At 42.8% G+C, this 17,802-nt stretch overlaps 1 protein-coding gene across 1 annotated transcript in view; it reads left to right on the top strand.

The window, feature by feature from the left end:
- Positions 1–17,802, top strand: part of B3GLCT (beta 3-glucosyltransferase) — a 138,919-nt gene that overhangs the window by 36,520 nt on the left and 84,597 nt on the right. The window contains exon 4 of the mRNA XM_036301567.1: positions 967–1,076. Coding sequence (XP_036157460.1) covers positions 967–1,076 — 110 coding nt within the window. The remainder of the gene's footprint in view (positions 1–966; positions 1,077–17,802) is intronic.

Genomic DNA, 17,802 nt, shown 5'->3' with positions numbered 1-17,802 from the left:
ATGGTTCAAACAACAGAATTTTGTCTCATGGTTCTGGAGGCTGGAAGTGCAAAATCAAGGTGTCAGCAAGGTTGGTGTCTTTCAAGGCCTCTCTCCTTGGCTTGTAGATGGCTGTCTTCTTATGTCTTCACATCAGCTTTCCTCTCTGTGTCTGTGTGCACAGTTCCTCGTTCTATAACAGCGGTTCTCAACCTGTGGGTCGCGACCCCTTTGGCGGCCGAACGACCCTTTCACAGGGGTCGCCTAAGACCATCCTGCATATCAGATATTTACATTATGATTCATAACAGTAGCAACATTACAGTTATGAAGTAGCAACGAAAATAATTTTATGGTTGGGTCACAACATGAGGAACTGTATTTAAAGGGCCAGAAGGTTGAGAACCACTGTTCTATAAGAACACCAAATATATTGGATCGAGGCCACACTTTAACTTGATCTCTGTAAAGACCAAGTTCCAAATAAGGTCACATTCTCAGATCCTGGGGGTTAGGACTTCAATCTAAGAAGTTTGGGGATGTAATTCAATCCATAACAGGTAACAGCACAGTGTAGGATTATGTGTGAGTTATTAAAAGGCTACTTGCAAACAAGATTTTTCAGCTTCTAGGGAGGTAGTGTTCTAGACGTTTTCACACTTTCCTGTGTTTACAGTCATTCTTTTTGACAGAGGCAGGAGAAATCCATAGTTGCTTACCATAGACTTCGTCTAATACAATGAGCTTATTTACTTGCTAACTTCTGGGAAAGAAATATTGGAGATTAATTTCAAAAGATATTTTATCACTAGAATTATATATAAATTGAGTTTTCCTTTTAAGAGTTTATTTCCTGCAGGCTTATCTTGTAGCGGGGGGCGGGGGGCGGGGGTCGGGGGTGGGGACAGAGAGTTTAAACTTGTTTTCAAGATCATTTCAGTTGTCAAAAAATAAATACCTGAAAACTTTTTTCTTTTTTGGTTCTAGATTTGAAAGGAATTGTGTTTGTCATCCAGAGTCAAAGTAATTCTTTTCATGTAAAAAGAGCAGAAGAGTTAAGAAAAAGCATCTTACAGCAAGCTGCAGATCTTACCCAGGTATGCCAAAATAGCTTAGGATGTCTGCTAATTATTTATTTGTTGATATGTTTATGTTTTCCAAAGCTCTTGGTCTGTAGAGAATCAATTTTATTTAGATGAGAATAACTCTTCTGACTTGTTTTGCTTATTTAAATTGACTATTTATGGTTTAAAATGTGCTAGTTAATTGCTAATGCTCAAAGCATCATAGTCTAAATTATTATATATATTTTTTAATTTAGGAGAATTATATAATTGTATATGACTATTGTGGTTTTGTAATAAAGTATGATACAAAGAAGAAATAACTTTTTTAAAGCAGAGCTTACAATAGTAGAGATAATTAATGTTCAAAATTTTGGTAGCAAGTTCTAAGGAAATTATCATATTGAAATAACATTTACATTAACCTCAATGTGATGTTTCCTCTGTGAGTATCTTAATCTGTTTTTAATTAGACATTATTAATTGAACTTTTGATTTGATTATAATGTATTTTCTGAGAAGGATCATGGAGAGAAAGGTTGACATATACAGGTACATTTTGATAAAGTTTAAAATAGACATGAATTGAATTTAATGCTGGAGGTTTGGGGCAAAGGAAAATCTGTTTTCTTGTACTGCCATATAGGTGTTTTCCTCTTTGACCAAGCAGAAAAAAATTCCTCCATGCCTGCTATTCCATGCTACAGAAATACTACAGAAGTGTTTAACCCTGGCCGGTTTGGCTCAGTGGTTTGAGCGTTGGCCCCCAGTCCTCAGGCCCACAGACCTCGGGTTCGACTCATGTGTACCTTAGTTGCAGGTTCCCCAGCCTCAGTAGGGGCACTTGTGGGAGGCAACCAATTGATGTGTCTCTCTCACATGGATGTTTCTCTCTCTTTCTCTCTCCCTCTCTTCCCTCCCTTCCACTCTCTCTAGAAATCAATGGAAAAAATATCTTAGGGTGAGGATAAAAAAAAAAAAAAAGGAGAAGTTCTTGTCTGCACAAGAACTCTGACAGGAGATGTATGCTTGATGGATTGATATCCTTCTGTTGGTGGGGGCTGGGAAATAAAGGGTTGGACATAGCAGTGGAAAAATTAGCCACGTTAGTGAGATTGAAGGCTGAGATTAAGCTTTATTGTGTTTTATCTTGAAATGGTTTACATATAAAATTTATCCAGCCTCTCCACATCCTTGCAAGGACAGGTCCTTGGCTCCTCTGCTTTGAGCATCACACCTTCTAAGGGGGAAGAAACAATTGCCCGCTTTTTTTTTTTTTTGGTGATTGGAGCTAGGAGCAGCTTGATGAGTTTGAAATTCTTCTTTGTCTGGAAACACAGCTTTTAGAGATTTTCTTCTATAAACCTATTATGATTTCATCAGAAAGGCAGACATGCTGCCCTCTTGACTGATTGGGCATCTTCCTCTTGCTCCATGGAGCCCTAACGGAGTGGACAAAGGAGGCTACTATGGGGATGAAGGTGGCCAATAGCCCTGATAGTCCCTCTGTTGGATCCCAGCAAGTATTAAAGAATGTAGCTCCATTGAACTACAGCAATTACCCCAAGCTCAGTGATCAGGGATGAGGTGCTAGGAAAATATGATCTCACAATTAACTGAATCTTGGAGAGATAATATGGAGAAGAACCAGAAAATTCATTCACACATACACCAGAACAATGACTTAAGGAAGTTGGAGATTTAAGTCCCCTCCCAAACAGTGCAGCTATGGGTGGGCCAGCGGTGGCAGCTCTTCTCCAGGGTCCTCCATCTCATTACTTTATCATGGGCTAAGGTGTCCTCATCTGCATGATGAAAGCTGACTCCCCACCATTGCATCTGCGTGCCAGTGTGTGGAGGGCAAGCGGCTTTCTTCTGAGGATGTGACCTGACAAACCGTTGTCCAGAACGTAATCACCTGCATATACCTTGGCTGGGAAAGGTCATGTCTAGTTGGGTGGCCTTGATCAGACAAACTTAAGGGATTCTACTCACCAAACAGAAGAAGGCAGGAGTGAAGACTCAGACAAATTGACTCAATCTGCATTTCATTTACATGTCAGGGACTTGCCTAGTCTATGGAGGAATTTATCTGTGAGCCTCTCATTCACTTATTCAGTCTTGATAGAGCTACTGTGGGCAAAGTACTGGGTGTTCAAGGATCAGCAAGCCAAGATCCTTGGAAGAACCCACAGTCCAGCAGAAGAGACGGGTTCCTAAATGGGCAATTTTAAAGCAGAGTGGCAGTGCAGACACAGAAAGACATGGTTCTGCTTATATGTGGTATCTAAAATAGTCAAATCCATAGAATCAAAGACAGAAGGGTTTTACCAGGGGCTGTGGCTGGGAGGGGGAATGAGGAGTTATCAGTAGGCATAAAGTTTTAGTTAAATCAGATGGATAAGCTCCAGAGATCCGAATTACAAAATTGTCCTTTCAGCCAACAGTCTTATGTTGTATGCCTAAATTTGTTAAGAGGATCTGAGAGCCCATCTATACTAATAAAAGCCTAGGTGGTCCTTGTGCCCTTGTGTGCAACATTGTCACAAGATGGCTGCCACAAAGATGACCACCACAAGATGGCCGCACGCACAGCGGAGGCAGGGCCCGGTGGCTGCTCTGTGCGGTGAGGCCTGGGGGTTCCGTGGCTCCACGCTGTGTGGGCAATCAGGCCAGCAGGGGAGGGCAGTTGTGGGTCATCAGGCCAGCAGGGGAGCAGTTAGGCGTCAATCAGGCTGGCAGGGGAGTGGTTAGGCGGCAATCAGGCTGGCAGGCAGAAGCGGTTAGGGGCACTCAGGCAGGCAGGCAGGTGAGTGGTTAGGAGCCAGCGGACCCGGATTGTGAGAGGGATGCCCGACTGCTAGTTTAGGCCCGATCCCTGTGGCAGTTGGACATCCCCTGAGGGGTCCCAGGTTGGAGAGGGTGCAGCCTGGGCTGAGGGACCCCCCCCCCCCCCCCGCACGAATTTCATATACCGGGCCTCTAGTATTAAATAAAAAAATCAGTGGTAGGTAGGTTGGGAGAGGGTGGGAGTGGGGAGGGCTTTCTAGGTGGACAGCCAGGTAAAGGCAGCCAGGTGAGAAGCAGGAGCATGGTGTGTGAGGACCTTGCCTTGGGTGGGTGTAAAGGAGGAGGTGGGCATATAGGCAGCTGGCCTGGCGGGGAGCTCGGAGCCTGACCATGGACGTGCTGTGTGTCCTTGTGGACCCAGGCCTTTCTTGGGGCTTTACTGGCACTCTGAGAGATTTCTTTGATGTCCTCCTGGCACTAGGTATAGGAGCAACCCCTAGTCCCTGTACTAACAGTATTCCCTGTTGAGAATTACTGTTAGGGATAGTGCCTAGGGCTGTGGTCGGCAAACTGCGGCTCGGCAAACCGTGGCTCGCAAGCCACATGCGGCTCTTTGGCCCCTTCAGTGTGGCTCTTCCACAAAATACTGGCTCTTCTATAAAATACCGTCTTCTGCGCATAGGCCATGAAGTTTCAATCACACTGTACATGCGCTCCTGCATGTGGTATTTTGTGGAAGAGCCACACTGAAGGGGACAAAGAGCTGCATGTGGCTCGCGAGCTTCGGTTTGCTGACCACGGGCCTAAGGTGTTGACCTGCTCAGATTTTCATTTTAAAACTCTCACTGGTGGCTGTGAGGAGGGCAGCTTTAAGAGAGCCAAGAGTGGAGTGGGAGCCTAATTCTAAGGCCCTTGGACTCATCCAGGGCAATGCTGCCCAAAGTGGGAGCACAGACCCTTCTTCGTCACAGGCAGTTTAAGGAGCACTGGACTGACATGAGGGGTGGCAGGGGTGAACGTGGGGCCAGAATTGGAGGAGATTGGGCCCATGTGAGGCTGAAGGAGAGGTCAGGACAGGCATCGAACTAGGACTGAGGTGGGGTGGGGTGGGGCCACCATCTGAGGCTGAGGCTGACCGATTTGCAGGTTATGGGGTGCAGATGACTAAGATTTTGTAGATGAAATCTGAGGTAGAGGTTATCAGTGGCTAGGAGCTACATATTTGTTTGAAGCTCAGGAAGAAGGTTTTGGCCCAAGATGGCTGGTTTGGGAGTTAGCAGCATTCATAGGTAGTGACTGAAAGCTGGAACCAAGGAAGCAGTGGGACCCTGGGGGACTCTGGGGAACCATCCTGGGGCTGGTCAGGGCTTGAGCAGCCCTCTCTGGATACAGAAAGAAGGTGCCTCACGTTACGTCAGAGAACCTGAGCCTTGCACACAGTTCTGTCCCCAGGGAGGCCTGGTGGGAGGGTCTCAAACTGTCCATGTGACTGGGCTGTCTGTGTGGACTACTGCCTATGCCCTCACATCAGCAGGTGTCCCACCCACTGTTTTCTTGTTGCTGGTGCCACTGTTACTGTTGTTATTTTTAATTATGATTAAAAAAAACATACAACATAACATTTGCCATCTTAATCATTTTTAAATATACAATATTATAATGTAAAGTACCTTTACATTGTGCAACCCATTTCCAGAACTTTTTAACCTTCCCAACTGAAACTCTGTCCCCCTTCTTCAGCCCCAGCACCTACCATCCTTTCTGCCTCTATGGACCTGACTTCTCTAGGAACCTCTTATAAATAGAATCATACACTTCTCATGATTGGCTTCTTTCACTCAGCATAGTGGCCTCCAGACCCGTCCATCCTCAAGGTTGTAGCCTGTGGCTGCATGTTATTATCACTGTTATTTTGATGAACTTTCTTCCATGTTCTACTGGTAAACTTGGTGCTCATTTGAGGCCCCAGCATGGGCGCCCTGTGTGTCCTTGGTCCTCTAGGGCACTGTCCTGCCCTCAGTGTCAGAAGGAAGGGAGATCCCTCTGTGCTCCTCCCTGTATCCCCCAGGGCACTTAGGATGCCAAACACAACATCAGCAACTGTATTGTCATTGATGCGTTTTTCTCAGCTTCTAAAATATAGAGAACAGTTTTGTTCATCAGAAATAGTTAAACTTTTCTTGCACTTTATTCTGTGCTTATTTATTAGTTTGTGTGCATATACGTAACGTTATTGTCCTTGATATTTACGACAGCCTGTTTTGTAGGTGACCCAGTTGACCACTAGGTGGCAATATTGGTTTTACATTTAAATACATTTTAAGCAATCTCATTAGTAAATCCCCTGTCCCCAGCATTTAGTTTTTGTGATAATAAATGGAATATGAGCTAAAGCAGTAAGGGAGCCTCTCTTTAATGATAAGATAGCACAGTTTTCTTATTCTGAAATTCTTCTAATGCCCAAGTATAGTCAAGAACCTAACGTTGATAGGTTCTTGGGAACTGTGATTTTAAGAGAAGCGACGTTTAATGAAACCAGTTTCACCCTAGGCTAATTGATAGAAACAAGTGTTACATTTACATTTCTATGGCATATTTTTGGTCACAAAAACATCACCAGACTTCTAAATAACTCTTCTAATACTTCAAACTCTTCTAATACTGAAATCAAGGTGAGCTATATACCCATTTAAGAAAGATGAATAAAAAATGAGGTAGTGATTTTCCATCCCACTTATTCTAGTTCTGGGTCTCAGCAGCTTAGTACACAAGGTGGGACCCACCCTGGACAAGACGCCCTTCCATTGTGACCCTTCATTCATACCCATGCTCACACTCCCTCAAACTGGGACAATGTAGACACGTCAGCTAACCAAGCAGGCACATCTTTGGGATGTGGGAGGAAACTGGAAAGCAAGGAGAAAACCCACGAAAAATGGGGAGAAAATATCAACTCTACACAGATAGTAGCCCTGATGGGAATCAATTTTTTTTCCTCATCAGTGTTATAACAAAATAACATTGAATGAATGATGTTATTTGAGGACCTGTTTTAGTTATGACAAAACTTTAACCCTTGGATTTAATTCACTCACAAGATCCAGAGTGTCCTGTTAAGATTTAGATCATTTTATGTTTGGGTTAACAAGTCTTTTGGTTGTTCAAATGGCCAGAAAGATTTTGGAGTGGGCAACTAAACTTAATACTGTTTCCTTTTTTTCTCTTTATAGAATTTTTATGCTATATATGTGATTAAAAGTTGAATTTATCCCATGAATAGTATTTTATTTTTATTTATTTTAATTAAATCTTTATTGTTCAGATTATTACATTTGTTCCTCTTTGTTCCCCCCATAACTCCCCTCCTCCCAGTTCCCGCCCCACCATCCACCCTCACTCCCCACCCACTGTCCTCATCCATAGGTGCACGATTTTTGTCCAGTCTCTTCCCGCATCTCCCACACCCCTTTCCCCCCCAAGAATAGGCAGTCCATTCCCTTTCTATGTCCCTGATTCTATTATGATCACCAGATTATTTATTCACTTGATTCTTAGATTCACTTGTTGATAGATGCATGTTTGTTGTTCATAATTTGTATCTTTACCTTTTTCTTCTTCTTCCTCTTCTTAAAGGATACCTTTCAGCATTTCATATAATCCTGGTTTGGTGGTGATGAACTCCTTTAGCTTTTCCTTATCTGTGAAGCTCTTTATCTGACCTTCAGTTCTGAATGATAGCTTTGCTGGATAAAGTAATCTTGGTTGTAGGTTCTTGGTATTCATCACTTTGAATATTTCTTGCCATTCCCTTCTGGCCTGCAAAGTTTCCGTTGAGAAATCAGCTGACAGTCATATGGGTATTCCCTTGTAGGTAACTGAGTTTCTTTCTCTTGCTGCTCTTAAGAGTCTCTCTTTGTCTTTTGCTCTTGGCATTTTAATTATGATGTGTCTTGGTGTGGTCCTCTTTGGATTCCTTTTGTTTGGGGTTCTCCGTGCTTCCTGGACTTGTAAGTCTATTTCTTTCACTAGGTAGGGGAAGTTTTCTGTCATTATTTCTTCAAATAGGTTTTCAATATCTTGCTCTCTCTCATCTTCTGGCACCCCTATAATTCTGATGTTGGTACGCTTGAAGCTGTCCCAGAGGCTCCTTACACTATCTTCGTATTTTTGGATTCTTTTTTCATTTTGCTTTTCCGGTTGGGTGTTTTTAGCTTCTTCGCATTTCAAATCTTTGGCTTGATTCTTGCGCTCCTCTGGTCTGCTGTTGGGAGTCTGTATAATATTCGTTATTTCAGTCCGTGTATGTTTAATTTCTAGTTGGTTCTTTATCATAACATCGAGGGTCTCATTAGATTTGTTGAGGATCTCACTACATTTATCGGCGGCTTCTAGACAGTTCTTGAGAGACCTTAAAAGTGTGGTTCTGAACTGAATATCCTCCATTGACAGTTTTGTCCTGTTTCTTTGTCTCCGCATTTTTTATGCTTTCTTGGTGCACCCCTAGTGGTTTTTGTGTGCAGTCCTCCTGTAGTTAAGCCTTGATTGTTGTAGTTAATACTAGGGGAATTTGACCTCCAGGCCAGCTGGCTGTGAGAATCAGCTGTGTCTGCAGTGGGAAAACTTCTGTCCTCTAGGGAGGTGCTAATCTAGCCTTTGCCTGAGGCTATCTGGCAAATGGCTCTGTGCAGGGCTTGGGCGGGGCGGGTGGGTCGCTCGGGCTCGGGTTCAACAGGGTGGGCCGGAGAGAGCAGTTATGGCGGATCTCAGTTCCGTCCCTAGGGGCTCTGCCTCACAGAGTCCCAGCAACCACTGCAAACCTCGGAGAGAAAGCTGCCTTCGAGTTCCGACTGAAGCCAGACAGTCCCGCTTCTCCCGTTTGAGTCTGGGTCCCTAGAGACTCGCCCGGATCTGGAGCTCAGAATCTGAGACTCCCTCCCGATTGAAAGCACCAACCGTGCCCTCCGCTGACAGCCCGCTCCGCGCGCACTCCGTACCTGAGTATTTCACTTCTGCACTGCGCCTCCTCTGAGTCTGGGTATGATATTCTCTTTCCTCCTTGTTGTAGAATTTCCACTCAGCCAGCCTTCCTGTGGTTCTGGATGATGTCCGTTCCGTCTTTTAGGTGTATTTTGATTTGGTTGTTCAAGGCAGCAATCTCCGGCATTAACCTATGCCGCCATCTTGGTTCCCCACCATGAATAGTATTTTAGAGATTCAAAGATTGTTGATGACTAACATAGGATCTGAAGACAATACTTGGGGTAACAATGAAATACCCTGATCTAGAACTACTAGTACATGAAACTAGAAAAGATGAACTAACTACAGAGAACTGAATGCTGAGATGCACAAAACGAGGGAGGCAAAGTCCTTCTAAGAGGCACCTGTGGTCCCTAGTTAAAACTTAATTAGAACTTGTTTTAAGAAATTTACATATTCTCTAGAAAGAATGGACAGCTCATTCAGGAGCCGTAGAAACAGATTCTGAGGTGGAAGATGTCAGGATGTCCCCAGCACTGTGGCGGGGAGTGTTCTGGCTCCTTTAAGGGACAGTCCCAAGGGTTGGCAGGTGTGTAATGGACCTCTAATGGAATAGGCTGTCCCCTGGGACCTGACCACAAAGTCTTCATGTGGCAACTTTGGGTTTCTCCATCGCTTAACCCACCATGAGCAGTCACAAAAGTGGTTTAGTGAGGGAGGAACTCACAGTAAGTTTTATCATTTGAATATTTATCTTATAGCCCTGAATATTTATTCCTCCCATCTGATCAGATGTCTAGAATTGCTGTTTATTTATTCCTTACTTTTTGTCAGGTTGCACTTGACTCCAATATTTGCCCAAACAATTAAGGAGCAAGAATGAAATGGTTTCTGTGATTATGCATCTGCTTCTAGCTGTTCTTTCTGATTTGGCAAGTAATTAATTACCTGTGCCTATGTTGCCTCAAGGTGCTAAAATGTGGTCTTATTAAAAACACAAACATTGCTCTGGCCAGTATTGCTAAGTAGTTAAAACTTTGCCCTGAGCACCAAAGGGTCTTGGGTTCAATTCCCAGTCAAGCGCATGTACCTCAGTTGCTGGTTCCATCCTCGACACCGGGGTGTATGTGGTAGGCAACCAATTGATGTCTCTCTCTCTCATGGCTGTCTCTCTCTCTCTGTCTCTCTCTTCTCTGCCCCCTCCCCTTCCACGTTCTCTAAAAATCAGTGGAAAAAATATCCCCAGGTGAGGATTAAAAACAACAAAAAAAATCCAGAAACATTTTTTATCCTTATAATGCGTAAATATACAACTTTTTTTAAATATCCCACTTTCAATGTGAAATTTAATACTGCACTTAGAGCCATTACAAGAGTGGTGTAACTATTTCCTTTATTTTCTGAAATAACTAGAGGCCCAGTGCACGAAATTTGTGCACCGGGGGGGGGGGTGTCCCTCAGCCCAACCTGCACCCTCTCCAATCTGGGACCCCTCGGGGGATTTCCGATTCACATCAGTCGGCCATCCCTCTCACAATCCGGACTGCTGGCTCCCAACCACTCGCCTGACTGCCTGCCTGATTGCCCCTAACCGCTTCTGCCTGCCAGCCTGATCCACACCTAACTGCTCCCCTGCAGTCCCAATCACCCCCAACTGCCCTCCCCTGCTGGCCTGGTTGCCCCCAACTGCCCTCCTCTGCTGGTCTGGTCACCCCTAACTGCCCTCCCTTGCCGGCCATCTTGTGACTACATGGGGACGGCCATCTTTGACCACATGGGGGCAGCTGTCTTGTGTGAGGGTGTGATGGTCAATTTGTATATTACCTCTTTATTATATAGGATTGGGGTAATTGTAAGTTGTCACTCCCATCTCCAGGTTTTTGGTTTTTTTTCACTTTTCAGGACTGTACTTTTTTTTTTTAATCTTTATTGTTGAGATTATTACATATGTTCCTCTTTTTTTCCCCCCATAGCTCCTCTCCACCTGGTTCCCACCTCACCCCAGGCCCTTGCCACCCTATTGTCTGTGTCCATATGTACTGCATACATGCCTATAAGATCATTGTCTAATCTCTTCCCGCACCCCCCACAACCCCTCCCTCTGAGAATCATCATTCTGTTCCATTTCCATGCCCCTGATTCTATTCCGTTCCCCAATTTATTTTGTTCATCAGATTTTTTATTCATTTGATTTTTAGATTCACTTGTTGATAGATATGTATTTGTTATCACTTTGTTCATAATGTTTTATCTTTACCTTTTTCTTCTTCTTCCTCTTCTTAGAGAATACCCTTCAGCATTTCATATAATACTGGTTTGGTGGTGATGAACTCCTTTAGCTTTTTCTTGTCTGTGAAGCTCTTTATCTGACCTTCAATTCTAAATGATAGCTTTGTTGGGTAGAGTATTCTTGGTTGTAGTTCTTGCTATTCATCACTTTGAATATTTTTATCCACTCCCTTCTGGCCTGCATAGTTTCTATTGAGAAATCAGCTGACAGTAATATGGGTACTCCCTTGTAGGTAACTAACTGTTATTTTCTTGCTGATTTTAAGATTTCTTCTTTGTCTTTTGCCCTTGGCATTTTAACACATTGTTTGCGGGTAGTTTTTATCGCGTGTTAACAGGTGGCGTGGGCCATTTTTGCAGTTGAATAGATTGATTACCGTTATACCTGGAAGTACATACATAATTCACCATTGTATGTGTTAGAGACCCAAATTTTGTCCTTTGGAATTCGTATATCTGCATGTTAGCATCCCTTTAGAGCAATAAAAAAGTATAAAAATAAACGTATTTATACGTTACCCTCATTCTACCGCTAGTTTATAAAAAACGTATTAATACGTGTCCTGCGCTCTACTACCAGTCAACGTAAAACGTATAAATACATTTCCCGCATACAATGTGTTAATTATGATATGTCTTGGTGTGGTCCTCTTTGGATTCCTCTTGTTTGGGGTTCTCTGCACTTCCTGGACTTGTAAGTCTATTTCTTTCACCAGGTAGGGGAAGTTTTCTGTCACTATTTCTTCAAATAGGTTTTCAATATCTTGCTCTCTCTCTTTTTCTGGCACCCCCATAGTTCAGATGTTGGTACGCTTGAAGCTGTCCCAGAGGCTGCTTACACTGTCTTCATATTTTTGGATTCTTTTTTCTTTTTGCTATTCTGGTTGGGTATTTTTGCTTCCTTGTATTTTGAATCATTGACTTGATTCTTGGGATCCTCTAGTCTACTGTTGAATCCCTGTATATTATTCTTTATTTCAGTCAGTGTATGCTTAATTTTTGACTGGTCCTTTTCCATTTTTTTTTTTTTTTTTTTGGCATTCTCACTAAGATCCTTGAAGGTCTCACTAAGTTCCTTGGAGGTTTTTAGAAGATTCTTGAGTAACCTTTTAACTGTTGTTTTGAACTCTGTATCCAGTAGTTTGCTTTCTTCCATTTATTTCATTTGTGACATGTTTCTTTGTTTCTGCCTTTTGGCTGTTTCCCTGTGTTTCTTTCTATGTATTGGGTAGCTGCTAAGTCTCCTTGAATTGATAGAGTGGCCTTATGTTGTGGGTGTCCTGTTGGGCCCAGTGGCTCAGCCTCCCCAGTCACCTGAGGTGGACACTCTTGGTGTATCCCTTTGTGGGCTGTGTGCACAGTCTTGTTGTAGTTGAGCCTTGATTGCTGTTGGTATCACTGGGAGGAATTGGCTTCTAGGCCAATTGGCTGTGGGGATCAGCTGAGACTATAGTGGGAGAGCTGCTGTGCAAGAGACACCCTTATGGAGCAGGACTTGCTTCAGTGGGGCTTTGGTGTTCATTGAGTCTGTCCCTTGAGTATGTCACTTATGGATGTGAAGAGTTGTAATCTGGTATGGTCTCACACTGACCACTGAGTATACTGGCTCTTAGATCTCCTAGGACAGTGATGGTGAACCTATGACACGCGTGTCAGAGGTGACACGTGAACTCATTTTTTTGGCTGATTTTTCTTTGTTAAATGGCATTTAAATATATAAAATAAATATCAAAAATATAAGTCTTTGTTTTACTATGGTTGCAAATATCAAAAAATTTCTATATGTGACACGGCACCAGAGTTAAGTTAGGGTTTTTCAAAATGCTGACACGCCGAGCTCAAAAGGTTTGCCATCACTGTCCTAGGAGGTGCAAAGTCAGCCATTGCCTGGGGCCACCCAGCAGGAGCTACAGAGAGATCTGCAGATTCCTCCTCTTTGTATCAGGTTTAGAAGTTCCCAGATGAGGCCTTGCTCCTCCAGGTGGCCTCTGCAGAGGCGATCTCCCGCCTGATTAAAAACGCGGCACATCCGGGTGCTGGACCAGCCCGTTCCCCACCTCCATACCTCCCACCAGTCTCAATGCACTTTCTTTTTTACTTCTGTAATTGTAGTACTTCCACTCAGCCAGCTTTCCCATGGTTCTGAATAATAGTTGTTCTGTATTTTATTTGTAATTTTGATGTGGTTGTGGGAGGAAGCAAGTACAGGTGTTTACCTGTGCCGCCATCTTGGTTCCTCCCCCATCTCCAGTTTTAAAACTTATAATGGCTTTGATGTTTATAATTATATATTTCTTCTAATCAGTAAGCCAGCAGACTTTAGCAAGTGCTATTCTACGTGTGGAGTATTATTCTAGAATGCTATGGAGCAGAGGGTTGGAAGGGAATTAGAAAAGACATTCTAGTTCTTTGAATTACTGATAATTTAGATGGTAACTATTCCATAATAGAAATGACTACATAATTAAATAGGAATTAGAAGTCCAAAATAAGTACCTGTAGTATATTAAAGTATTACTCAAAAAATATGAATTAGACATCCATAGTTACAGTAGGTGCCTTTGAATATGAAATGACATCTCTGGACAACACATGGGGCCCTAGAGAAAGGGAATGCTTACTGGAAGCTGTTTAAGAAGCAGAGTTTAGGATGTGGGTTCAATCCCTGTTGGCCCATGTACGGGAGGCAACTGGTCGATGTTTCTGTCTCACATTGATGTTTCTTCCTATTTCTCACTTCCTCTTTTTCTTAAAATCAATTAAAAAAGCAAATACATATCCTCGGGTGAGGATTGAAAAAAAACACATTAGAAAAAAAAATGAAGTAGAGTGTAAAAAGCACGAGTTAGTAATGTGCTAATTGTGCATGTGAAGCCTGAGAATAAAGAAGGAGGCTTTGTCAACTCAGGTAGGAAGATTGGACATTAGCTATGGGATGTTGACTTAGAACCTGGAACCGGACTGGAAGATGCAGACATGAATTTCCTGGAGTTTACTTTTGGAACTGGCATTTGTGGAGGCACAATGTGGGGTGAGTAAAGCACCTGGGAGCAATAGAATGGCGATCTTTTTAGATCGGGAGCAGATGGCAATCAAAGTTGGTGAGACATGGGTATCTGGTGGACAAATGTGGTTCTTAAAGGCAAATGCACAGATATAAGGATACAGATTTTGAAGAAGTTCTATTTTTTTCTTGAGATTTCCAACCCCTTATATGATAGATGGAAGGGTCCTATGACATTATAAATATTGACTATTTAAAGAGGTGTATTATCAAAAAGCTAAGTGGAGGGGGCTCATGGAAGCCCACAGGAGTGTTTGGAGATGACCTCCGAATTAATCAGACATTTTACTGCATTTTCTTCTGTGTGCATAGCATCTGTGTGCCAATTACGATTTGACTTCTGTCTTTTTTTTTTTTTTAACTTAAAAAGAATTCCTTCTTAAGTGGCTATTTGTGTGAAAAATTGTGTATTTTGTTTGTGACATGAAATGGAAGCAAAGAGCTTCGAGGCTGAGGAGGGCTCCCGTGGAGTGTCCTGTGTTGATGTTATGATGGGCAGGTTGTCAGAGGAGGGTCTTTCTTCCCTTTGGATCTGGGGACCAGTAACCAGTGAGATCCTAGAAAAAGATAATTTCCACTGTAGCTTCAAAAGTGCATTAACATTGTCTAACATTACGGAAACCGTTGTCCTCCAAAGGAGTTTCAAAATGCTATGAAATTGGAAACAGTAAAGGAGAGAAGATAAAGCATCATTGTGTGGGGGCTTTTTAGTAGGTTCTAATAAAATAAGGATCCACACACCATTTTGAAGACTATAAAGTGTGACTTTGAACCTTAGTGCAGGGCAAGGATCATGCTAGGTTAGGAAATCATTTTGCATGGGGAACAGGGAAGTAAGTGACCGAAGGAGTGAGTGCTGGGAGAGAGTAGGATGGAGTTTGGAATGAAGGCAGGACCGGAGAAGAGGCAGAAACACAGATAAACCGCTCTGTGTGCTGCTGCATGAAGCTATGTCAGCACAGCAAGATAAACTGTGGTTCTATTTTTAAGGCAGCAAATACAGGAAAGCAAATTTAGAAGTAGGATATGCTTATGAGGTTTTATTTTGGGGGGTTGGTGCAGTTGTAAATTACATTTTATGGTTGATATTGGATTACATTTTTGCTTCAGGCCAAATGGAGCCAGGTGAGCTGCTAGAAATCTTCCCATTCTACCCCCCATCCCCCGCAAGTCAATAGCTTTTGAAGGGAACAGACACTTCTAATTTTATTGGCTTTTTGTGATATGAACTTTATTGAAAACCTGGCAGACTCTTAATCACACAAATAAGTGATTATGATTGCTTGTTCACAGAAAGTTTTGGAGATCACTATTTTCATGGGAAAAGTTAGTCAGGCCTTGGCTTGTTCGTTTAAAAAAAAATCTCATTTCCATAAAATAAGTCAGGAGAGCCAGAGCAAAGCTTTTCATAGGTTATAGTGTGAAGAAGCTTGAGAAAGATGGCCTTGTGTTTTCTGTTTTTAGAGATTTTTTAATTGGCAAGGAGACAGTGGGAGGTACTTCATTAAAAGGTTGGCATTGTTATGTCACTATCACTAAATTTCTTTTTAAGTGAGAGCAATTGGATGCTTAATGATTAAAAGTTCATTTTTTTTGTAGTAAATGATAGGTGTTAATGTGTTAAACTGCAGACTTGATTACATTGCTGTTGAATAAGAATTTATTCATTCATTTATGTAATAAAACTTTATTGGGCATTTACTTTATGCAAGGGCCTGGGCAAGATGCCCCAGTGAGACTACATCTGCTTCCAAGGTGCGGGGCTGTTGCTCAGCAGTAATTAATTCTTCATACCATGTGAAAGGCCGTGACATGAACATTTGTCTCTTTTTGGCTGCCCAACATTTGAACTCCTGTCAGTACTGGAGAAATCTACTCATGGGATTCTGGTGGGAGCTGGGCCGTGGCCCACTAAGAATGTCAGAGGTAGACACTGGGTTCCCTGAGCTCAGGGAGGGCACCTGTGGTTGAGTGTAGCTACTTGGACATTGCCAGGCAGGATTCTGAGTCTGGAGCCAGGGACCCATGGAAGCCAGTCATTTTAGAACCCACTCCTGTGGTGTGACCTCGGTGTCCAGTATCTAGTGTTCCATGTAGACGGTGCCCCTGGTGGGTGGTGCCCATCAGGTGGCTTGCTCCCAGTGAGTTACTGTGGATGTGTGAGCCCCACCTGCTCCTTATGCTGCTGCATGAAGCATAGCAAGATGAGGGCACAGGCAAGGACAGGCCAACACTGCCTGCAGTGTCGGGAAAGACTTTGTTAGGGCATCTGAGCCTGGAAGGACTAGTAAGAGCTTGCTAACCCCCTCCTGGGGCAACTGTGAGGACTCTAATGGGGGGAGGTCAATTGTGAGTTCCACTGGATGTTAGTGAATGGGTGAATGAAAGGAAGGCCAATGGCTCTGAGCTAACATGATGAGTTCATGTTTGGAAAGGTGGGATTGAAGGGACTAGTGAGACTTGGAGTATATGGGGTCAGGGCCTGGAATGGAGACAGACCTGGAAGGACAGTAGTCATCCTAGGTGACTCTCGTTGAGTGCACGTCTCTATTATTTTATTCAGTGCTCCTGTCAATAAACTGTGCTGTGCCATTTTCGAGTGTCCGCTCCTTTAAGTCTGTGAAGTGGTTACAGTTATTTTCCCATTTTTCTGAGAGGAAACTGAGGCTCAGAGGGATGGAGTGACTTGCACATGGAATATCACTAATAAATAGAGCAACCAGGCCGATATCTCAGTCTGACTGGCTCCAAAACCTCTTCGTCTGCTCTGCTGCCTCCTGACACACAGATGGGGCTCAGTCACGGCAGATGGGTGCAGCTGATGTGTGCGAAGAATTCCACGCTGGTTAGTCAGCAGTATCTTGTTCACTCCATCCCTTTACCTGGCTTTATTGTTTAATACCATGTATCCCTGATATTACCTTCTACATTTATTTGCTTATTGCCTGTCTCCTTCACTAGAATGTGAGATCCAAGGGGGCAGGGACTCGGCCCTGTCCTTTTACATCTGTTTACTGTGTTCCTAGAACTGTGCCTGGCACATAGTAGCTACGCAGATATTGTCGAATGAATAATAATAAAAACTATCACATACATATCATGTACCACGTGAAGGCATGCAGTAACTCACTTGATTCCCAGGACTATAGTTATCCCAATATTAGAAATGAGATAACAGAGGCACAGACAGGTCGAGGAACTTGCTCAAGGCTGCACAGCCCAGAGACATGGTGCGAGGATTCTCATATAAGCACTTTTGGTCCAGAAATCAGATCATTAGATGCTAAGTTTTACTGCCTCTCATGAGTGAATGAATGATTAGTTAAGACAGATTTATATGAGCTATAAAAATGTACTTAGTAAGGCATCTCAAAGTAGACAGTTAACAAAAATAAATTTTATAAATAATGAGGTGATATTTTTCTCTTGTTAATAAGAAAGGACAGTAAATGATTAAGATAGGGATCTGGAAAAATCTTTTATTTAAAATAGGCTCTGATTCCTGGAAGATACATTATAGCATCATATATAAACTACTGGTCCATAAATAATACTGGGTTTTTAAAGGCTAGTAAATCTGTCTGATACTATATACTTCAAACAGCAATATTATATATCTCTGTTATTATCCTCATA

This window comes from Myotis myotis, unplaced genomic scaffold, assembly GCF_014108235.1.
Source record: "Myotis myotis isolate mMyoMyo1 unplaced genomic scaffold, mMyoMyo1.p scaffold_m19_p_3, whole genome shotgun sequence".
NCBI lineage: Eukaryota > Metazoa > Chordata > Mammalia > Chiroptera > Vespertilionidae > Myotis > Myotis myotis.
The sequence above is the reverse complement of the archived record's forward strand: the minus strand, read 5'-3'. Positions and strand labels throughout refer to the sequence as shown.